At 51.1% G+C, this 24,233-nt stretch overlaps 1 protein-coding gene across 3 annotated transcripts in view; it reads right to left on the bottom strand.

Moving 5' to 3' along the window:
* Window positions 1-1,911: 1,911 nt before the first annotated feature.
* The window catches only part of LOC144098744 (calcium-activated chloride channel regulator 2-like), a 573,215-nt gene continuing 550,893 nt past the window's right edge, over window positions 1,912-24,233 (bottom strand). For all 3 annotated transcript variants that reach the window (XM_077631596.1, XM_077631595.1, XM_077631597.1), the window contains 9 exons: window positions 23,164-23,391; window positions 22,110-22,250; window positions 21,094-21,312; window positions 20,393-20,659; window positions 9,474-9,608; window positions 9,047-9,191; window positions 7,769-7,933; window positions 6,760-6,990; window positions 1,912-5,758 (listed from right to left, as the gene is read on the bottom strand). In XM_077631596.1, the coding sequence (XP_077487722.1) occupies window positions 4,785-5,758; window positions 6,760-6,990; window positions 7,769-7,933; window positions 9,047-9,191; window positions 9,474-9,608; window positions 20,393-20,659; window positions 21,094-21,312; window positions 22,110-22,250; window positions 23,164-23,391 (2,505 nt within the window). In that variant the 3' untranslated portion in view covers window positions 1,912-4,784. The remainder of the gene's footprint in view (window positions 5,759-6,759; window positions 6,991-7,768; window positions 7,934-9,046; window positions 9,192-9,473; window positions 9,609-20,392; window positions 20,660-21,093; window positions 21,313-22,109; window positions 22,251-23,163; window positions 23,392-24,233) is intronic.

Raw genomic sequence — 24,233 nt, 5'->3', positions numbered from 1 at the left:
TGTCTGATAAAGAACTACGTTTCCTTGATGAGAATAGAAAAACGTGCGCAGCTGGTCTTGTGCCACTGTAGACCTGTGCTTAGGAATTGTCATTTTCGTCAATTTGTTTTGTGTATCTGTTTTTTCATTTGAGATTGGTTGCCACTGTATTTAAATAGTGAAAATCACCTCAATTAACCAGTTGTAAGTTCAGCGCCGTGTCTGTGGACTTGTCACGTCCTTTGTCCCCTGCGCTGCTGAAAAACCATGTCACACTAACTTGCCCAAGCTTCTACAGTATCTTTATTGAGCAAGTGAGCTTTAGACCCAGCTGGGTCCCTGGGCCACTGCGCGGTCCCGCACTGCATCAAGTAGGTCATGCCGGGACATGACGTCGGCAGCCCGAGTCACCGCAGCAAGCTGCGATGTCGGGTCTGCAGACATAAGCAGGACCTCCCAGCTCGAGATGGCGTGCTGTCCCCGCGGGGGAGGGTCAGCAGGGCAGCCGAAAAGGATATGGGAGAGTGTGGCGTGGGGGTCACCGCATAGGGAGCATGCAGGGCATGTGCCGCAATAGTGGGATAAGAGCTGAGGGGATGACAGAGAGCGGGTCTGGAGGCGTCTGAAGAGGATCTGTTGGGAGTGCGTAAGAGAGGCAATATGCTTCTTGCATTTCACACCATGCAGCATGTGAAAGAGTATTTAGCAAGGAGGACACTCGGGTATTAGTTGGAGCGTGAGGTGGTACGGCGAGCGCAGGGTTCTTTAAAAACGAATAATTCTCTAGAAGTTTGTCAACTTCTAATGATTTTAATACTTCCAACGGATACGAGTAAATACCTCGCACCCTTCCTGCTGGTTGATATTTTTTACTCCTCTTGCCGCATGGTGGTGGTGGTAGCGGTTCATTAGAAGACATAACTGAAAGAAAAAAAAAATGCGTGCGTCGTCTGCGGAAACTATCGATTCGGGTGGATATTTTGTGCTAAGTTTACATATCAGTGCTCGCTGAACGCCTTATTTAGGCGATGTATTTATGACCGAAGATGTTCCCGCTGAGCCACTGGGTCGGCGGGGGCTCCCCTCGCAGCTGCATGGTGGCGGCCGCATCGAAGAGCAAGGCGCTTGGTCTGCTTGCGCGGGCAAAAGGAACCGCTTTCGCGTCATACCGTTAAAGGCGGAGCTTAAGTTCCCCCCACCCCACCCCCATTTTTTTTTTGGCGCACGTATGACATATGACGGACGAACCACAGAAAATGACAGGTCATCTCTCCACATTTTTTGTCATGCTTGTCCACAAAAATGTATTTCTGCCTGCGCGGGCGGTCACGTGATAGGTTACAGCCACACCGGCGCCGCTCAGCCCACAGACGAGCCAGTAACAGCTGTGCTGTAAAACTCCCAGGAGTTTCGCTCTCTTCAGGAATCAAGAACCAGCAGCACAGCCGCAGAAATTTCCTGATCTACTGAAGGTGCCAGCGCACGCCCATAGCTGCCCCCTTTTCGTCCCCAAAAATAGGGAGCTAGAAAAAGCACGCTGGGGAACTCCCCTTTTAACCCGCCGCGGTGGCTCAGTGGTTAGAGCGCTCGGCTACTGATCGGAGTTCGCGGGTTCGAGCCCGACCGCGGCGGCCGCGTTTCGATGGAGGCGAAACGCTAAGGCGCTCGTGTCTGTGCGATGTCAGTGGTCGAAATTATTGCGGAGCACTCCACTACGGCACCTCTTTCTTCCTTTCTTCTTTCACTCCCTTCTTTATCTCTTCCCTTACGGTGCGGTTCAGGTGTCCGTCGATATGTGCGACAGATACTGCGCCATTTCCTTTCCCTAAAAACCAGTTTTCAATTTTCAACTCCCATTTCCCTTCAGCACCAGTCAACGCACAGATTGCGCCGTCGCAGCTGCGTGCACTGAAAGAGAACACCGGACGCATATTGTCATCATAAATAAACATATCTTTTTATTTTTCTGTAAAAGTGTGTGTACAGCCGTGCACGCGTGATGTCGAATGCGTGAAGTACGTAAAACGAGTCGCCGCCATTTATTTTATTCTTTTTTTAACTCCCGCGGCGGAAATGGATCTTTTTCTTTCATTTTTTTTCACACACACAACACACGCACACACACAGGCACGCAGACGCACACAAGAGTTGGGACATGCAAGTTCGCTCTATGTACAAGGCGCGCCTTTCCTCTCGTTCGATACCTCAGCTGCCGGCCGTGACACTGCAGCGGTACAACCTACGCTCTTTCGTGTTTGAACTCATTTACTGGCGATGCCCTGGCTGATGTGTAATGCGTTTCGCAACTTTCGTCAGGCACTCCACTCTGTCCATATTCCTGCAGCCGACACAGGCGATGATACACGTATTGTATGATTTGGGAAGGTCAACACCAATTCAGAATGCGATGGGCATGCATATTGACTTCTCGCATATACGAACAACGGAGCTCGCGACAAATATGCGTCACTTTTTTTTTTGTTAATGCGGAAACATCGGTTGTCTTTGGTATAGGTCAAACAGGAAACGGCTTGACGCTCTTACGCTTTTAATATGCTACAGAGCTTTAAATGTCCTGAGAGGCTCGCGAGACGTAAAGGAACGCATTGCACGCACATGGGGTAAGGAGACGGAAAAAAAGAATCGAACGGTAAATACATGATTGCGCGAGGTACCTTAGAAGCCGCGTATTTCGGCGCGTCGTGTTTAAAAGCAAACATAAGCACTCCCAGGGTGCATCGGGCGACGATATTGTTCTCGAAGGCAACCACGTTGAAACGGTAGTGAAAAAACGACATATACAGTCACGAAATATTGCACACCATACACTGCATCGTAAAATTCTCTTTTTTTTTTCTTGAAACACTTTGTACACAGACGAAACGAAAAAAAAAAGAGATGCGTATATCTTGTTCCAGGCAAAAGCGATGCCGTCGCGATGCTTGTAATGCGTGCTCTTTGGTGAAGGCGCGAGGCAATTTCGTTCGACGAAATTAGAATGCACATCTTAATTTCACATCTCATTAGAGTGTCGTGGTAGAGCGAGTAAAGTCGAAAGACTTGCGGAGTATCGTTCATCTTATTACGAGGGGAAATAATGAAAGAGCAAATGAAGAGAAAAAAAAAGTAAAATGCATTGCGGATGAAGAACAGTGTCGTGAACGACAACGCGCGATTTGGTAAGTGAAAAGAAAAAAAAATGTTTCGAGACGTGAAGCGCTTGCCCGTTAATGCGTGAAGTGAAAGGTGTGGCGATGACTGCAGGAGAAAATTCCCCGTAAACTCGTTTTTTTTTTTTACATAGAAATGTACGCACGGGAAAAAGGGATGCGAGTCGGGAGAGTGGCCGTGGGAAGAACAACTCACTCGTTTTTCTGTGCTGCGGAAAGGAAAGAAGCAAATAATAAATCCATACGGCAAAGAACACACTGTGTGGCGTACAAACACTTGTGACGCAGGCAAGCTTCCCTACAGAGCGCGAGGCGGCTCCTACAGACTGGTATACGATCACCTTGTCGCTCTCAACGTCCACGTCGTTTTCGGTGCGTTTAAAAAATGGGACGGCACATTGCGACCGCTTTCCCGACATCTGGTGAATTAACAAAAAAAATTAAAAGCAAATGAGAATGCTAGTGTCCACGAAAGGGTTGAGTTGTGCTGTGACGACGAAAAGTATGAAATAAAGACGGGAAAGAAATAATGCACTACAACAGTTAATGCCGGCTGTGACCACGTACGGGAGCGTAAGACAGTGCGAAGATTATCATACTTGCTACTGTTTGCTGCTGACTAGAGCAATTCATTCTCGAAGCGTGGGTGAAAGGTTGCAAGCGTGTGTTATGGGAGTTTCTCTGTGGGACCATCGGCCTCGGTCTAAAAAGCTCACGAAAATCAGCTCGAACGCCAAGCAACGTATGCTGGTGTCATCTCTATGTAGGGTCGAGGATCGGACACCATATGGGTTAGCGACTCTAGGTAGGACTGTCTTACTCTCTCTCTCTCTCTGTCTTATATGGTATAGGCTAATCTTGACTAGCCGCATTAGCAAAGGCTACGTGTGACTAGCGAATTCCTAGAACAATGACCCGGTGTTCGCAAAAGCAGATCGCTGATTGGTTCGTAGACGGAGTCCAATCTGGCCCCCCATCGAGTCCTCACTCCAGTCGCCAAAGGCGGGGCCAAATCGATGGTCGCTCCTCGTCACGGGAATAGGACTGTATTCCCCTCGTCGCACACACGCGCGAAGCACACGCGGCGTCTGGTTCTTTTTGATCGAGTCCACTTTGGGTCCAAGCACGGTCAAACGCACGACACGAAGATAAGACACACTCGACGCTCTAATAAAACAGAATGAGCAAACAAAACATTAAAACAGCGAGAGAACACAGCTTATCACACTCACAGTCCGTCTCACGGTAACCGGAGAGCGAGCAGGGCGCTGCGCTATCAGGATAAAGGAGATGTGTCAGGAGGCGCAGACAGTCCTCGCCTCGTGATACCCATCGTAAGATGGAAAGCTCACAAAAGCACACCCTTCACTGGCCCCCATTCAAAATGACACCCACATCTTCTGTTCAGAGAGAAACGCCATGTTCATATCGCACGTGTCATGAAAATTGCCAAGCGAGGAGCTAGCGTTCGCGGCGTCTGAGATTCATCATTCGGTGCTCGCGCGTGCGCGCACCAATAGCGTAACGCTGGAGCTGCAGCTGAGCGGTGAGACAACGGGTAACACCGGAGCCCTTTTCCGAAGCGAGGCAGTCCGCTCCTCTTCCTCGCTCCTTTCCTCACAGCAGGCGGGCGCGCTAGACCTGGGTGATGTTGCGTGTCACTCCTCCGGTCTTGTCGAGCGAGTGCTGCGACGAAGTGTAGACCGCGTTGTAGCTGGGCACTTGCGGGGGCAGCGGCGGCGGCACGGCAATTCCATCCTGTCCAGGGCGGTGCTTGGCGAGTCTGGCGGGCGCCGGCACGCCACCGTAGTCGCTCTTGGAGTAGAGCGACGGTGTGGACGAGTTGAGCGAGACGCCATCCTCGACCATCATGATGGGCGGCGGCTCGTGCCTCTGCTTGGCCTGCTGCACCTTGTTGTAGTGGTCGAGCAGCACGCTGGCGGGCCACGAGTTGACCGGGCTGATGGCCGCCGCGTCCAGGCGGCCCGTGGGCGTCGTCTGCTTCACGTCCTCGTCCACGATGGGCGTCGTCTGCGGCGGCGGCGCCGTGATGTCGTCGCGAGCGATCTTGGCGGGCAGCGGCGGGGGCTGCGAAGCGTTGCCGTTGTCCGTGGACTTCTTGGGTGGCGGGGCCTTGCGCCGCCGGGCCATGAGCAGGATAATGACGATGATGCCGACCAGAAGCACGGCCAAGGGCACGGCGATGATGAGCGCCAGCTGGGCGGCGTTCAGCTTGTCCCTGGTGCTGCGGGAGCCGCTGGGCTGACCGTGGGCGCCTGCGCCGCCCGCCGCGCCGCTGCCCCACGAGGACGAAGGCTGCGTCGAAGTCGACGTAGTCGTGGGCGGCGGGATGATGACTACCTCGACTACGTTGGAGACGGGCCCCGCGTTTCCCTGGTCGTCCACGGCGCGGATGGCGAAATAGAGCGGCGGCGACGCCTGTTGGCTGTTCTTGAGTCGCACGGTGGCCGTCTGCGTGGAGCCGAATGGCTTGGGAGGCTCGTAGTAGGGTCCGTCGACGTCCCACTGGCCAACCAGCTGGCCGTGACTCGCAAAGCGGCGTTGAGCGTTGAGCCTGTCCTTGAAGCTCTTCAGCTCGTAGCGACTCGCTGCACCAGGACAGACAAGACCAGACAGGAGTTAGATAGGCAGCGCACCGGAAGACATGAGAAAAATCGTGTCATGTGTATCGACAATTCAAGTTGTTCTTAAATAAAGAGGACACAGTGTACCGCTTGCGCGGGTAGTAACGACTTTAGAGTGTCCAAGTGTCTCCACGACTAACGGCCAGAAGGTCGGGCGCTGCTAGCCTTTTCTGCTGAGCAATTTTGCGGACCTTCGTTGAATCAAGCTTTGTCTACACGAGAATGCAAGTGAGAGGAAGACAGTGTTAGAGGAGGGGAAAAAAAAACGAAAGCGGGAGGAGCTAGGTGTTGCTGAAATCAGACGACTGGTTCAAGTGACAAAGAGGTTCCTCTGCCTAAAGACGAAATGGATGAAGTTCCACCTAGAGGGAGAAGGAAACTAATGTAGACCGATCCGAGGAGGACGCAGAAGCGGCTTGGGAAAGAGAACATTGCAGAAAGAAGCAAAATCCAATACTCTGTGCCCCGTTATAGCTCTGCTAGCAGGTAAAAGTGCCACAAAGTTTTCGAACGCCAAACATTCTTTGGTTGTTTTCGAGGGCCAGCCAACGCGTTGATGGTATGCCGGCCACTGTGCCGCAGCCGTGCCAAAAGCACCGGCGCGCGGGGACACCGTGTGGCCGGGCCGGTTCCTAACGTCTTCGGGCTCGACATGTGTCGTACGTAGGAAATGAGGCTCGGCGGATAGAAAAGGCCGCGCACCCACGAGCAAGCGCACATAACATGTCGTGTGTTCGTTGTATCAAGTGTATGCACCAGGGACACACTCTTCCTAAACAAATAACGTAGCCCAACAAGCAGGGGTGGATTTAAAGGAAGGACGGTATGAGAGGGGGGAGTTAGGGGAAGGAAGCCGTCCTCCCTTCTCAAGCTAGAAATGTAGTACGGAAAATATAGAAATGGACCGTAAATACGCCTTGGTACAAAACTACTGCTTGCACTGATGCAGACAACACGCTACTGACCTTGTCCTTCGTCGAAGTCATCGCCCGGCGCTGTCCAGTTGAACGTCACGGCCATCCTGCGATTGTCGGTGGACACCACGCGCAGGTCGGTGATGCGGCTCGGCGGTAGCACGTCCCGGTCCGCCTTGGGCACGGTCACGAAGAACGAGCCGTAGTGGTTGATGCGCGTGAAGCGACTCGTCTTCTGCGAGTAGCTGTCCGACACGCGGCTGCCGCAGCACGACGGGTACTCTGCGAATGTTGAGAACGTCGCGCCCCTTAGGCTTGAATCATCGCCGCACACTTCTTCCGCCACACTCCCTTTGCATCGAACCGCAGGGGCACGATTGAACATGACCGATCATGCTGCCCGATGCATAAAAGGCAAGAATGGCCATAGCTTCAAATTTAGGTCGCAGTTTCTTATCGATTTTTTGGAGAAGCATCGCGCCTTTCAACAGGTGGTCCATGGACCTCTGTGAACTTATTCAGAGGCAATTTATGCCATGTACGCCCCCTGCTCACCTCGCTAGCGCGTCTCAATATTTTGCTACATCTTCAGTTCCCTTTCACATTATCTGGCTCGATTTCCCCATCGCATCAGTTCGCTCGCACGATCACAGGGACAGCTGCCGCTTCTCCGTTCCATCAAAACGCTGTTCTGTACAAACCTCCTGCCACATGAACAGTGTGGTTATGAAAATTGATACGAACAAGTCTTCTGCGACTTGAAAAGTGCGTTGATGTGGCAGTATTTGTACGGTACAGCGATTATGCGGTACATGTTATGTGGCACTGTGTTTAAGTGGCACATTGCTTTGGCGGCGACTGATTTTGTGAGAGAGCGCCCTCGAGAGTAAGCAAGTGATAGATAATGAGCAGCCGAGCTGAACACATTGCTACCTTTGCAGTACCTGAGTACCTCACAAACCAACTCTCATTAATTTTTTTTTGCTTGCACTAGTTCTTCCACTCGCGACTGCTCTAAATGATGCAGTGCGTTGCCATTCACGTGCAGATCTGCGCGTACCTGCTCCCTCGGGGAACCTGCTCTCGTACTCTCCGCTCGAGGCCCCGATGACGACGGCGGAGACGTCGTTGTCGTTCGCCACCACTGTCAGGTCGTACCGTCCGGTGCTTGTGAAGTCGGTGAAGTAGCGGCTGTACACGCCGTCGTTCTGCGTTATGTCCGGATCTGCGTGGCGAGCGAAAAAACAAAAACACATGTAGCTATCGGGCGCCTGCGGCTAGGAGGTCACAACTAGCACAATACATGAACAGTGAAAAAAGAAAGTTTCACATTTCCTTGGTGACTGCGATGTGGAAAATTACTGTTGAGATATATGGAATTAATGGCGCCCAAAACGTGTCCCCTAATATGGGTGTTTTGCCGTCCATCTGTTGATCCACGAACTCTCAGCCCTCACTATTACTGTCACTATCCCCACGCACAAACACCATCATCGTGTCGTAGGCATCCGCTAAACGGCACCAAACCGTAGCCTATAGGAGCAAGGCCGCTTTCACGGAAAGGACGTTTTCGCGCCATATCTACACCTGCAAGTGCAGTGTATGCAAGACATACACTGTGTTGTGCCCTGGACCTCCTCGATCCTCGCCCATTAACAGAGCAAAAGATCCTGGGTCCGTGGCCACAACAGTCGACTGCCCTCAAGGCATACAAGACACTCTTTGCCTACTTGAGTGCGACTGGATTGAGTGACAAATTGTGACCGCGTTGAGCGCGTGTGTGTGTTAGGCCTTTTTCCCCTTCTCTCACCCTCCTTTTAGTCCCCAATTCCTCTTCCCCAGTGCAGGGTAGCCAACCGGAACCCCTTTCTGGTTAACATTCCTGCCTTTCCCTCCTCCTCTTTATCTATCTATCTACACCTGGGCTTTGACGTACGCCGTAAATGGTTCTCAGATTTAACTGCAGTCATTTGGGGGTTCTTTACCGAGCGGTGAAGTCTAATGTGCCACCTGAACTAAAACTATTATTAATTATGTATCCGTGAATAGCGTCCAGCCCTAACGGCAGGAAAGAGTGGCAAGCAGCGCACAATGTTGATGAAAGGATGAGCAATGAAAACAATAGACTGCTACTGAGAAGGAAAGTGGTTCGAGGAGTTGATGTCCATTATACATATATTTGTTGCCTTTTGAGAAAGCGTGAATAAATTCGTTAGAACCATCACTTCGTTCTGTTGTTGCCATGCTGCAATGCACAGCAAGGGAGGAAAAGATCGATGAGCGAAACGAAACAGTCACAGGGAAAGCGGTGTGCCGAGCAGCAAAGGCGGCCACGCACCCCCAGCTCCGTTGTCGATCAGGTGGAGGCGGGTGATGCTGTCCGTGTCCGGGTGCCGGATCAGGGCCGTCACCATGGCCTTGGCCACCGGGTGAGAGCCCTTCTTCAGCTCGGCGTAGAGGATGAACCTGTCCGAGGCGTTCACCTGCACAGGACGCACTAGTTGTGATTTCTACTTCTCTTATCATCGAAAAACAAAGCAAGAAGGATAGAGATAAGCTGGAAGCTGTCGACAGAAGTAACCTCGTTATCCACGTGATCTCAGTATTTTGGACGCAACAGTATCGCCGTGAAGAGAGAGTGCCCCGAAACGAACGCAGAGAGAGAGAGAGAGAGAGAGAGAGAGAGAGAGAGAGAGAGAGAGAGAGAGAGAGAGAGAGAGAGAGAGAGAGAGAGAGAGAGAGAGAGAGAGAGAGAGAGAGCTCACCGCGGAGGTGCGACCGCTGACCCAGACGTCGAGCAGGATGGGCGTCTCCTTGGCAGCCGGCCTGGCGTAGACTAGCCCGATCACCGGCTGGTCCGTTTTCGTGGTCGGCTCCGCCCGAAGCTCCCACATGCCAACCTGCGGTGGCGAAACATCCCAGGATACACGCAACCGATAATCGTCACCATCATCATCACCACCACCACAACAACAGCAATAATAATCCCAGCTTCGAACCCTGCGGAACAAAGGCCTCGGCCCCTGATTTCCAATCAGTCCTGGACTGCGCTAACTTGGGCCATCCAGAACATTCTGGAGACTTAGTTTATTGTCTCCTGGCCACCCTCCTATTCTGAGTATTAGCATTAGTGTTCCCCCTGGAGGGTGGCGGGTGGCGTGATCCCTCCATCGATCACCGTGTGACGCGCCGTACCCCCGCTCCATTCTTGCGAACCAACCCATCAATCACCCCGTCTCCACTCTCCCCGCATCTCTACTCTGATTGGCAACCGTGGTGTCCCTCTCGCACCAGTCGCCTTCCACCGTCTCTAACTCCTCCCCGTCCCACTTTACCCCTGCCTCCTCTCCCGTAGAAGTGGAGAGGGTCATCGCTCTCTCCACTTTGCATCCTGCCAACCGAGGCTTCACACGCTAACGCCGGGCACTTTTTGCGATAATGAATGTTCTAATGCTGACGCATTAAAAAAAAAACGAAAATAAATGGTTGGTTTCACTGTCCGGCCATGTGTTGTCCGCGATGCTCTGCACTGCTGGGTACATCAGAAATTTTTTTAGGAACATCCCTCAAGGTGGTAATAAGAGTAGTAAGTACTCATTAGTGTCCACCCAAGCGACTAACCCTGTTAGACAAAACCCGTTCCTACTTCGAGTTATTGATCAATTCGTTCTCGCCCTACCATGTGCGAGCAGTCCCGGTTAGCTTAGTTGGTAGAGAGACTGCCCCCCGACAGGCGGTTGTACCGGGCTCGAAGCCCGGGCCAGGACGAATTTTTCTTTAACTACGAAGTTTCTGTGACAGCTGTTCCATTGTAGCCGTATGGTGCGCTTGGGTGGACGCTATAATGAATCCCTTATTGCTAGGTACAACCTTTCAAAGCCCCCTTTCTTCTTAGGCGGACCCGACACAGAAACTTGCTTATTGGCAGAAATAAAGAACAAAACTACAAAACTAGAAATTTTTTTCTCCTTGCAAGCAGACAAGATAGTTTGGGACGAAGAGAAACAATACGGGGGGGGGGGGGGGGGGGGGGGAGTACGTATAAAGTTAGTTTAGTTTATGAGGGTTTAACGTCCCAAAGCGACTCAGGCTAAACAAACGAACAAACAAACGTATAACAAACGTATAAACAAACGAACAAGGCAGAAGCTCTCGATATCATGCATTTCCGTTACGTATGTACATCGCCGCGCCAAACACAGCGGCTCCCACATCTGTTTCAATGAGCCGGCAATGTATAAGACCATCGCATCCCTGCTTATCAATCTCGACACGAAGAACGGAGTCCAAGACCTATAGACCGGAGAAAGAGTGAAGGTGAGGAAGGGAAGAAGGAGAAGTCAAGAGACGGGATCCCGATATCGCGGGGGGGGGGGGGGGGGGGGGGGGGGGGGGACGCCGTAACAAAGTATCCGGTCCGCGGAAAAAGGAAACCATGTCCCGCTTCGACGACTACTCCGCGAGTAACGAACACTTCCCTTCTCTCGAGAACCGTCACGAAGCGAGCATCCGCCAGTTCTGACAAGCAGTCTCGAAGAGGTGGTGGGAAGAAGCGGCGCCCTTTAATACGCCTGTATCCGGCGCCCGGTATCAGAGGAGAGAGACAGCAGAAAGAAGAAAAGAAAACAAAGGGAAATACATAAACGGGCAAGGTCTGAGAAAAAGGTCACCTCGCGGCGGTGTAGAAGAGAGGGAAGCGAGAGTTTGTACACACAAAACGCCCGGCTCGTTTCTCGACGACGACGCCTTCCCCCTTTTTTTCTCGCTATTTTCGAGTGGTAAAACACATAAAAAGAATAAAAGAAGTAAAGGGAGTCGGAGCCAATTCCGCTGGGATAAAAATTGATTGGACGGGTCGATGGAGTCATACGGCTCGGGCTCTCCGGAGCTGCGGCTCTTTCCCTCATCGCTTCAGTTGGACCCCGGACGACAAGGGGAAAGAGGCGGGGGGAGAGGGAAGAAAACAAAGAACTTTAGGGAAGAATAGGCTGTAGGGGTAAGGGCACTTGGGAAAGGGCCAATTAGAGAATTTCTCCTGTGAGGTACGACGCAGATAATGCGAAGAAAGATCTGCAAGGCATTTAAGATGTGAAATAACTGATAGCATAGGCGAAGAGGAGTATGGAAAACAACGTTAATGTAAGGAAACACAATGAACAAGGCTAGTTTAAAAACGAGCGCACGTGACGCTAGGCTGGCGAAGAGCGATGTATTGCCACGGTAATGTGCTGAGGCGCAGGAAAACGCATAACAGTAAAAAACAATAACAAAAATATAAAGTTCCGGACCAAGGTCTAATTCGAGGTGAAGGCTACAACTCGAGAAAAATAGTACAGGAGCGGAGAGTTCCCGGCAATTTGTTACGGGAACGTAAAGTCCAAAACTGAGGAGACCTGAATAAAAAGCCAACGAAGCTGTTGCCACGGCGTAAAAGAAAAGGGGGAGAAAAATGATCCACGTTCTCTGGTCCTGATTGCACAAATAAATGGAATCACTTAACGCACAGTACATTTGAAGCGACCCCCGAGCCAGCCATGGCGGTCGACGCTGGCGGGTGTGACGTCACGCGTGCGCATACTTTGTACGTCGATATGCATGGCGCCAAGGCGTTTCCTTTACATTGGTCGCCTTTGCCTAAACCTTGCTGTAATTTCCTGATTTCGCTATCGTATCCGAGAAAAAAACGGCAGATACGTTTTGCTTTTCTTTTTTCTCTTCAGATACCAACTTCCCTCACCTCTTTCCCGCGTCTACAAATACACGAGCCACCTAAGTCGGAACCAAAGTCGCAGTCGTTCTAGCAGTGTTAGCAAAACAAAGGTCGCGGACGGCGGCAGCCGCCAGGGGCTTTGTACTCAACTCCCGCCCAGGAAGTCTGTCTCACTGCTTTCCCTCCGCAAAGCGTATAGGCGCGATGGCGGGACGTGTCGAGCGCCTCAAAGGACCTCCGAGACTACCCCCCCCCCCCCCCCCCCCCCCCACCGGCCGTCATATACCAGCCAGCCGGCCGGCAGGAGCATCAAGCTGCAAAAGCAACTTTGCCTGCTTGCTGCCGGGCGGCCCGTTCGATGTGTCGCGCCTGATCCCCAACGTGCCTCACAATCCAAGACCCTGCTGCCTTTTCCTCCCCTTTTCTTCCCTCCTCATTCCCTCTCGGCGGAGCGCGACCAAGCCGAATCCATAGCCGGAGTAATGAGCCGGCCCGTTCGTTACACGAGCGGCAGTTGTCGGAAGCGAGTGATTCCGAGTCACGTCAGAGAACAAACGCAGCGTGGAGAAGGGCGCCACGCCGCGGCGCAGTGGAGAAGCCGAGAGTACGGGAGGGAGGAAAGAAGGAAGGTAGATGTGGAAGGAGAGCTCGAGGACGACAGTCGCGCCACCACCGGAGACGAGAGAAAGCGAACGGAAACGAGCCTGCCAAGTACAGGCAGGAACACCGACAACCAGAGAGAAAGGACAAAAAAAAAACAAAACAAAACAAAGACATTGGGGAAAACGAAGGAAATGTTGAAACGAGAAGCAGAAACAGATGGAACGAGAAGTGGAGCAGTTTCGTTTCCGATGGGGGAATTAAAGAGGTATATATATATACGCGGGCAGCAGCGTGTATAATACACAGTACGTGTACGCGGGTGCAGATGCGTGTCGGTGCGCTCGCGTACACAAAGAGCCGTCTATTGGAAATCGAAACCTCGCGTCCCGCGTTATAATAAGGGCTAGGACAATAAAAAAAATGTAACGAAGCTTGGCTGTTAGTGTATTGCTCAGTGCGTCTGTCGTTTCACCTCCACCCCCTCCCCCCTCAACCTTGTTCTTCGTGTTCCTTGTCGACAAGGCAGGAACTCTGTACGCAGTCAGGAAAGCAGTGCAGCAAAGGTAGCGAGGACACAGTGCGTGTGCGCGACGCGACGCAACCTGCTCACGCACACACACTCGCCGCTCAGCATGCTCGGGACGTTGGAGCAGAAACACAACGCGTCTGCGCGCAAAGGTTGATTTTATTTTGTTTTGTGTTTGGTTCCATCTTTCTCTCCTGGGTAAAAGGGTGCACTGAAGCGCTCCTCGACCAAGCGTCACAACAGGAGTAGACACAAGCACACCAACACAAAGAAAAGCGAATCAAGCGTCTTCGTTACTACCACAGCGGCTAATAGTCATGTCATCCTCTGCCGTAACAAGTAGCCGCAATTACTATTACTAGTGCGCTAAGCGTAGGGACCGAAAAAAAAAAAAGGTCTCTTGCTTGCACGGATGAAAAGAAAGGGTAGAGAATTTAAAAAAAAGAACTCCAAAAGGAAGTGATGATGTAGAGACGGTTAATCATTGAGGTGCAGGCGGTCCTCCGGGACCTTCTATTACATTGTCGCGGGTGTTTGCGTTTAGTAGGAGATTTAGTTTGCACAGTACGCCGTCTCCATATGCGGCAGACTGAGATGAGACCGCTTTATTGGCCGAAGGAAGCCGTCTAGCATTAATCTGGACTTCGCGTATGAAAAACTGAAAAGAGATATTAAAGGCCAAGAGCGAAAACGGAGCTAGTCAAACAACGGGACAGAGTAACGAAGTTATCGAGATTTCGACGGTTGCATTAAGAATGCCGCCTACGGAGAAGAAAAAAATGATTAAAACGCTATTTGCACAAGGCTAATGACTTTTGCAAATAGACTACAGGCTTGTAGATATCCCGCAGAAAAATCAGCCCGATGAATGTTTTCAAAGCAATGTCATTACAAGGCCTATATTAGGTCGTGTATACGGATTACGTCAAACAGCATACGGGGAACACATGGATACAAGGCAGACAATCGTCCTCGATTGCCAAACATTGAAGAATGCTTGCTGTTACCCACTATCTGCATATATAGTACTACGGTTTAGCGTATGCGTCATTGTATGAGGGTAGAATTTCTGGTCATTACAGTAGCGTGCAGCGCATAGCACACTGCATGTGCGCACATTGGTGGTGGCTGAATCGCTATCTATTGCGCATTATTCACGGAGACTCCCCGTTTACGGCTGACACAATAAGAACTGAAAGACGCAAGCTGTTTCACAACAACAAACAATTAAAACAAGGTGCTCAAGTTCTGTATATGTTGTCACGATGTTTTGGTCAATCAGCAGAAGAATTTAAAGAGTGTTCTTCGGTTACCAGCACTGGCACACGGCCTCATAATTTATGTCCGCCACAGGGGCATCTTCTCTAGGCTCGCTGGACGGAGCTGGTCTGTTTGCGAAAGATCGCGATCGCGCGTGTCCGACTCTACAACGTTCGGGACTGTTCAGACAAGTTATCTGGAAAGTTCCTGCTTAAAGACAGCGCAGTCGACAGCCGTGCACGGCTACTCTGATCTCGACAAGGGTGCAGGTTGCTAGCGTGGACACAGAACGAGTTGCTATCTTTTCGCTGAAAAAGTTGGCTTTAATAAACAGTTCGCCTCCAAAAACTTCCTTCCAGCCTGATGCAGTGCCTCTGGCTCAGATAAGAACTCGGGCATAGATGAGGGAGCAAGCCTTCACCTGTAAAAACATTTAATATCCTATGTACAAAGCAAGAAAGAAAACATGGAAACAGAACGGCAGAGAATGTGCTAGGTTTAATGCACTGCGAAGTGTGCTATAAGGCTGCAATAATATCAAGTCTATTGATGAAAGTTTTTCTTGACATCATAAGCACTGCTTCCTTGCGGTAAGGAATTGTTATATGTAACCTGTATGATCAGCTCTGCCCAAGCCTTTCGGCAATTTATTGCCGCATTTCCTACTGAACATGGCGAACTGGAGACGATAGCTTTTAAATGCACTTTACAGCGTATTTTAGTCGTACTGCTTATTGCGCATTTTTTTCTGCCAGTTTCTGTTTTGTTTAGAGCGATTCATGATTGTTTATTTCTAAGTTCCGTCCTGCGCAAAACAAACGTAATTTATTAGACAGCTCCTGAGTTGACTCTTTCTCTGCAATAGGCGTCGTGTATGCTTTTCAACATTTTCTAAATACAAGCGCAGTCAGCTGTTCCCGCAGCTTGCTGCTTCATACAAAAACTGTTGTGCCACTTCAAGCGGCATATGCACAAAGCCCACATTCTTGCTGTGGGATGGTCATTTGGTCCGGAGAGTGGACGTCAGGTACGAAGGAAGTCATCTGCTTCGAAATCGATCCCACCCTCCGGTGCGCAGCCAACAATGCCGCTCACTAACCCACCTGCTTACGCATTCAGTCACTCGCTTCACGCACCTGCCTCGCCGAATCGCTTATCCCCTCAATTCGGCCGTCAATTTGTCTGCCTGCCTAGCTAGGCCTCATTTTATTTTATTCATCACCGATTCGTCTCCGGCGCTCTTCCAGCCAGACAAGCTTCGGTAATAAATGCTCGCTTACAGCAACAAGCAAGCGAAGCCAGTAAAGAGGAGCCGATATCCCGGCTTCTCCGCTCGCGAAGCGAACACGAGAAGAATGCGTGGCTGAGCAGTAGCTTCTCGAGACCCGCCGCGTCGTGCAAAGCCACCTCCTCTCCCCTTATGCTGCCCTTTCCCTTTCCTGGACGACAAACGCGGTTTGGCTTCGAATAAATAACGCCGCTAGCGAGCGCGCAAGCCGCGCTATATAGGCAAACCGCGGCGGCTTCCGAACGAGAATCCCCGCGCATTCTTCGCCGCCAGTATTGTTTATTTTTCTCGCGCGAAACCGAAATCACGAATCGCCAAAGGAACACAGAAATGGCTGCTACGAAAGTTGAAGGAACACAAAGAGCGCTAGCGAAGGAGGGAGAGAAAGAAAAAGAATGAAAGAAAGCGTGAAACGGAAGTGACTGCACGCAACGGAGGCGACTAACGCCTGCCGCACGGAAGGAAGTGAGCAAGGGGTAGAAGGAAGGCTGGCTGGAGGCGGAAAGAAGTCTGAAAAATAGCCGAAAATCTCAAGCCGCCGCGCCGCCACCAATGCTGGCGGGCGCAGCACGTGTGGTGTGCAGGGCGCGCGCGGTTTTAAGGTTTGAGGCGGCCTGGGACAGCGTAAAAAATGGTGCGGAATATAGGACGCCGTGGCAGCACAGAGCCCTTGTGGGAGGCGGGGGACAGAGTCCCGAGAGCGTTTGCGGCGCAGCACAGCAGCTGATGCGGACGCCGCGGCTCCGTGCTTGAGCCTCGGGGAAGAGGCGGCTCTGAACTGTGTCTTCTGCCTCCAGGGCTGCTGCTGCTGCTGCTGGTGCTGTTTTGCGCCCGAGGCGGTGGCGCTTGCAGAGGTCGGTGGCGCATGTCTGAGCACGGTGCTACGAGGAGAAACGCATGGCGAACTTTTCACGAGGCCTAAGAAAGGGGATGGGGGTGGGAAGGGAGCCACAGGCCCTTGCGATACAGAAACCGAGGAGCGGGATCGAGAGCGTCCGTGATAAACTAACCGCGTCTGGGCGCCGGTGCGGTGGAGGGATTACTGGATTATGTGGCGCCAAGCTGGGTGCTACGTCTAGATCACGAGAACACGTTAATAACTTCTTGGCCCTCTCTCCAGTATCGTTTTGCGTTTTTCTTTCATGCCGTTCGATCGAAGCGCCCTACCTGATCAGGTTAGCTTTCTTTATTAACATTGTCTGACAAAAACGAAATGATGTTAAAGAGCAGGAAGAGATTCGCTTCTTGGTAGATATTTTTTTTTTGTTATGACGCGAACTTATTAATTTGGCTGGTAGAGAGTACAGACAATCTAATGAGTGCGGAAAAAATAAATCGTGCTGGAAAATTACACAATGTGATGCGTCCTTTCAGCGTAAGCGGTATGCTTGTATTTTTGGTCTTTTAAAACTTGCTTTTAATGTTCGCCTTTTAAATGCGCCTTAATTGCTCCGATGGCGGTGGTTCCGATGCGAGTGCTAGTTCCTTTCGCTCCTGCTATGGGTGCTAATGCAGTGCGGCTCTTTAGCGCCTCCCCCTCCTGCTCCTTGTTTCGCTTTCTCCTCTCTTTCGCATTCTTTCAAGCCGCCCACACAACCCTCCGGTAACGAAACCCACAACGAATTTTCAGGAGTTACTTCGCACGATAAGCATTTGGCAAGTATGAGGCAGCCCCCCCCCCCCCCCCCCCTTCCCCTTGCAATGCGAAAGAAGTGACAGCGATGGTTGCGCCTACTCGAAAAGGCCCACCGACTTGAGGGCGCCGGACTGCATTCGACTCATGCCTGTGACGTCACGCTAGCGTCACACGATCGGCGTTCTCCATTGCGCTCGTCCTCCGATCTCCCTTTCGCGAAAGCGTCTTTGTGCACGTTTTCTTCCTTTTACCGTCCTCCTCGCAGATAGGATTAGATCGACGCGCCACCTGTCGAAGTTAGAACGTTAACATTTCGGCAGAGATCTACCTGATCCGAAGGCGAATTAGAGAGAAAAAAAGGACATTCCTACCAAAGACGAAAAGAAACGCAGTGGCAAACGCCGGCCAAGAAGGCGAGCCCGTTTACCGGGGCCTCTGATTAGGGAACCTGCACGTTGCACCGCCGCCTCTCTACCTCTGATTAAGTCGCCATGCCGTCTATCGAATGCACTACGGAGCTCTGCCCAGTGTGGCACTAATCGCGTGCTCCTATCAGCACAGTATGATATACTGTTCCATTTTTCTTCGTTTCCTAAGGCCCACCTGAGTCACACTGTCCCTTGGCTGCAAACGAACGAGGGAGATTGCCGTGATGTCATATTTTTTGTATGCACTTATTCAGCATACTTCGGAGAAAGCTCATCATCATAAAAGTATTGCTATAGATTTAGCCACCTGGGGGAATAAAATGTAGAACAAGCTCCCCTATTCTGTGAAAATGTTCAAGCAAAGAAAAGAAGGCAGTGGAAAGTACTTTAGGGGAAACAAGCAAAGAGGAAAGATCTTGCGCCACAACCAGGGTGAAATAAACAATGGCAGCTCGCCGACAAGAAAACAGGGATATGGAGTGGCACAACATCCCCCCTCTTTCCCCCCGTCCTCTGATTCTGAAAACGATAAACTTGTCCCAGCGAAAATCACGAACGAAGCAGCAGAGCGAAGTTAAGGAGAAGGACTTCCTTAGCTTTGGAACTTATCCGGCCAGTAAGCTTCGCGGCTTCAGCTCTTGGACAGCCTAGTTCCTTCAAGCAGCCGGACCGGCGAGGCGTTGTTTTAACGCGACTTTTCATTCTCGCCGGCTTCCTTCGCGTCATTTCCGGCGGATAACGTCAGTCGGAAGCAATTGAATCGTTCTCGGACGAGACGTTGCAGCCCGAGAACGGTGTCACGTTGATTTATCGCGACTTCGAAAGCGATTCCGGTGCTGGAGAGAGGTCAATACTAGCTCGCCCGCGCACTGCGTAAAGCATCGGGACGCTGCGTCCCCCGTTGCTACCGGGGGTGAAAAATGAAGGCATCTGGTTCCCAGGATATCTGCAGCTGGCCGTACTAGCCGTAAGTACAGCACAGACTGCCTAGTCCCATTATGAGGCCAGATAGTCAGGAAAAGGCGACATCTATAATTCGCCTGCACACCCGAACGCTCAGAGCCCAACTGTTGTTGATAATGTGCACAGACAGAGCTCGAGAGAGCCGGCAGGCCCTCCAGTGCACTAGACAGAATTACTGACGCAAGGAAACGGTTCTTTGGTATTCGCTGTTAGTTCTCCAGTTTGAACAGGTGCCAGAACTTGATGCCAGCAATGAAGTCACGTATAATTCTCAATCGGTACGGATCTCTAAAATTTTTGTCTCAAACATGACACCATCGTTATTTCATCGTTGAAGTGCAATTGCTCGACGCCTGTTTGACGAACCCCGGCTATTCACAAGCATGTGTGAAAATCTGTCTTTGGTCCGAAGGTTAGATAAAAAGTTGGGAGCCATCTCAACCACATTCCTAAAGAAGAAAATGCGATAGCATTTGTAAGTTGGCCCACCCCCAAATGTTCCAAACAACCCCCAAAATTTTGGGAGTAGGCCCAGCCTATTAAATTAAGGTGGATTAGTTGGAATTAGTGGGGATTAATGGTGGATTCAGATGAATAAGTGTATTCTCATATGATAATCCAATTGAAGGTGCTGGAACAATCTAGTCCTCAGATTTTCAAATTTGGCGGTTCTGATGACGTCACGACCCTCCCGACCAATCAGAGATTTTCTTTACAGAGAAACCGTAAATTTTTTGGATGACGACAACCTAAATCCTATCGCAGTGATAGCAGCAGCAGCTGCTTTCAACTTTGCGCTCGGAAACTTGCCATTATTTTATCAGGTAGCAGCCACATTGCATGACATAAAACTTCCGCGCTAATCAGGCGCCTAATTGTCGAAAGAAATGAAATTGTTTTTTAGGGAAAGGAAATGGCGCAGTATCTGTCTCACATATCGGCGGACACCTGAACCGCGCCGTAAGGGAAGGGATAAAGGAGGGAGTGAAAGAAGGAAGAAAGAAAGAGGTGCCCGTAGTGGAGGGCTCCGGAATAATTTCGACCACCTGGAGATCTTTAACGAGCACTGACATCGCACATCACACGGGCGCCTTAGCGTTTTGCCTCCATCCGATACGCAGCCGCTGCAGTCGGATTCGAACCCGGGAGCTTATAGAAACCTGTCGTTAACTTTTTTAGCTCATGCCTTGGGTACTTGCACGCGGTGACACTGGGAATTGGCTTAAAAATTAACAAATATAGAAGGAAGAACATAAGGAAAGTGACGTACCGGCGGGTCGTTGATGCGGAACGTGTAGCTCCAGAACTCGTAGTCGAAGTTGAACACGTAGTCGCTGTAACGGTAGCTCTGCTGCGGCGAGCCGGGCGGCGCGATCAGCTCGAGTCCCTCTTGGGGCACCGAAGGCAGCGAGATCTTGCTGAAGTCGTAGCCGACGACCACGACCAGCAGCTGGCGCGCCAGACTGTGGTCGATGTCGAAGTTGAGCACCAGCGGACCGGAGGCCTGCTCGGCCTCGCCGAACTCCCGCTTGTCCACCTGCGCCACACGAGTGGGGTGACATCAACAGTGAACGACGCGAGAAACGCTGAATGACTGCAGGCGAGGCAGGTTGAATCCTACAGTAAGCAAACGAGCTGGGTGCTTTTCTTTATTGAGTCTCAAAAGCGATTAGGCGAGCAATGCGTGAACGCAATTGTGAGAACTGAGTGAGGTGCAGCACCGTGAAAAGACGCATCGGGCTCACTTTCAATTCAGTACTTTCTGGGGCTTGTTCAGCATTTCAATTATTATGCAGAACGGCTTAAAAAGCAGAAAAGATTGCAGACCCCCATTCCTTTACCGCCGGCCTGTTGAAGACTAAAGGGAATAAGCAAAACTGGTGCCACTCTATGCTGCTTCAATGGCAAGCTAGGAGAAAAGTCGCACCGGATAACGTACTTGGAACTTGCATATAGGGCGTGTGCTCGTACCATGACGTAGTTGTCGGTGTCGTCCCAGGAGTATCCTCGCAGCAGCAGTGAGTAGAAGGCCTCGTACAGCTCGGCCTGTGTGGCCACGCTGCCCCGCTGGTCGTCGCCCACGGTGGCCTCGTGCACGTGCCACGTGCGACCACCCGTGTGCTCCACCAGAGCGTCCAGGTGCGCGCTGGGTGTCTCGGAGCTCGGGTACACCAGACTCTGTAGACGAACCTGAAAGCAGCGCCACCAAGGCGAACGCCGACGGAAGACGTGGGTGAGGAGAATGGCGAACACACGAGGGGGCACTGCTTCTCTACTAAAGCTTGTGTGGGTTATCCTGTCTATTAGAGCTGTCCTTGAGGATGCCTCCTTTACGAAACAGTGAGTTCGGCCCAGGAATCTTATCGACGAAAGTTCGTCCTCAAGAGCATTTCAGGAACCAAAAGGAAAACCTCCAATCCAATCCTGTCCAATCCTGTCCTGTCCTGTTCGGTCCTGTCCTCTCCTGTCCTGTTCGGAACCACCAATCCAATCCTGTCCAATCCTGTCCAATCCTATCCAATCCTATCCAATCCTGTCCTGTTCGGTCCTGTCCTCTCCTGTCCTGTTCGGTCCAGTCCTGTGCTATCCTGTCCTATCCTAACACTGACGTCAATCTGTAGGCCTACCGATTAATCGTTTTCCAGTGACATCCATGTTCTGCGGAAGGTCTTGCCTTGGCAAAGCTATAGCAGGAGTCCGTACCGTAAAGTCCGTACTATTTCTGTGTTTTTTTTTTACTACAGCCATGTAGTTACTTGATCAGCGAAGCTGTTTTTTTCCACGCCGTCAAGTTAGACGCTTACATTTACCCCTGTATGCAAGCCTCAGTATTTCGCGGAAACTTTTTGCGATCCTAACTCCTGCGGTCCCGTAATTGGAAGAAACGAAAACCGTATGTACCGTTTTGAGAGTAGCCATCTGTTTTAATATACGATCAGTTAACCACTGCCGGGCGCCATTGCGAGCGTGCTGGAGTCGGTACTCACCTGGGACGATCTCAGCGACTCCTGGAAGCGTTCGGACACGTCAGCCTCCATGTCTCCGTTGCTAAGCAACAGGATCACTCCACCGGCGGCAGCAGATCCGTTGGAGCTCGGGTAAAGAAGCTCGCGGTCTTCGTTCAGCATCTGAATTAATAAGTGCGCTCGCTTGCAATTCGGAGAGTATGCATAACGACGGACACACTACGTATAAAATAAAGCACTGCTCGGTTCTTGGGGTATTCTTCGGTATGGGCTCCAACATCGGCTTCTCTTTAAGCCCATTAAGCACGGTATTATGCGCGACGATAAGACCGGGCGGCTCGCTTTCACATGCTAATCAGGATGTTATACATAGCATCAAGGATGCCCAGTATGCTCGTCTCGCGTTATCACTCCTCCCAGACGCTCCCCGAGAAGCTTTAAATCAAGTTGCTTGAAAGAGCTTTGGGCTTGTCACACAAATCGCGGCGTAGAGCGCCGCCAAGTTGGATATTTTCAAGCCTTGTGGTGTCAGACATGCGCAAGACATTTTCGCACTGCGCAAAGTTGCGGTCGCGACACACTCAGTTTTTTTTTCTTGACTTGACTGTTCCGCGGCGTGTGTAAAATGTTATGCTACCGTGTGGTAACCTTGTGCAGTCGCGTACTAGAGGGATTTCAAGGACGGTCTCTCTCTGTTGGCCAAAACACAGCACAGTTATGGACGCTATGACTGCTTCGTGACGTCACAGATACGCTAATTGGCGGTGACGAAACTGTGCAGACAGGACAGCGCTCGTGCCGTCGTATCCTTTCCTCGTCCTTGTCTTGTCTGCGCTGTTTTCTCCCGATGAATTACCAACAAGCCCATTCATCCATCTTAGCAAAATGATTCGTGACTACATCACCGGTTGCTCCCGGAGTTTTTGTTTCATCTGGCCGGACGTTGTGCCGTCTCTTTCGACAGCTGATGTAAGAGTGAGTGATAAAATGTGGTCGATTTTCCTTTGCGGTCATGACGCGAGAATAGATGCGAGGTGACACAATGTACGGTCTCACGTGGTCTGAAAACTCTCACCTGTAGCGCTCTGGACAGGCCGTCCTCGATGGATGAGTTGAACTTTGCGTTGGGTGCCGGCAGCCGCTGTCCCAGCTTGGCTCGCGTTACCGAGCTGTTCATGGTGGTGAGCGGGAAGCGGGCGGATGCCTCTACCTGGCCGAACGCCACCAGGCCAAGCCGACTGTCGTCGGGCGCATCCATGCGCGCGAACTTGTCGAGCGCCCGGATCATGAACGCCCTCCGGTCCTGCGGGACGTCAACGACAAGAGGAGAGCATGTTAATCGAATGATTCAGCGACTGATTGATTGGCTGTACGGACGATTGATTTACCAGTCGATAAAGCGATGCACCGTGGGGGACAAATCAGCTGTGAACGCGGCTATTCAAACGCGAACACTAAAGCACCAAACATTAACTGGAAGAAAAGAAACACTAATGGGTTTCTTATTATTTTTGAGAGTGCCGTTTTGAAGGCCCCAGCGCGAACAGCATGGACGGAGAAAGACGCTGAGCGAGCGAATAAAGCGTTAAACGTACAACTGAAATTTACTGAAAATTTTGTGCACATATATGTAAGCACAAATCGAAAATTTAAAATATGTGTCAAACTTCCATAGGCTCGCACCAGTAAGTTGAACATGTGTTCGCCCGCATCTCGTCTCTCTCCTGCCACTTATTGATCTTGAAGATGCGGCACCAATAAGCCCAGTCTTCCACTCATTCAAAAAGCGGTAATCGCACATCTGAGGTGAAAATCGACCGCTCAAGCATTTATTTTACCTGCACTAAAATCTTCTCATTATGACTGATCGCTTTCAAATGGTCTAGACCGCGACAATGCAAGATTGCGGCTACTGATAAATTATGCCCGTAGTGAACGAGAGCCGCAGAAATTTGACACCTTTTGTGTGAGAGCATCATTTCAGTGAGAACTCTCCTGGCAGGTATCGCACAGCGGCTAATGCAAATCAAGCGGCGCGGTCGGAGCATCGTGTTTGATTTATTTACGGGTGACGACTGCACTTGCATACACAAAAGACGAAAAGAAAGGACAAGAGATAAACAAAAAAACAACCGAGCAGGCAGC

Source organism: Amblyomma americanum, chromosome 7 (genome assembly GCF_052857255.1).
Source record: "Amblyomma americanum isolate KBUSLIRL-KWMA chromosome 7, ASM5285725v1, whole genome shotgun sequence".
NCBI lineage: Eukaryota > Metazoa > Arthropoda > Arachnida > Ixodida > Ixodidae > Amblyomma > Amblyomma americanum.
Note: the sequence above shows the minus strand (reverse complement) of the source record. Positions and strands in the feature narration are given on the sequence as shown.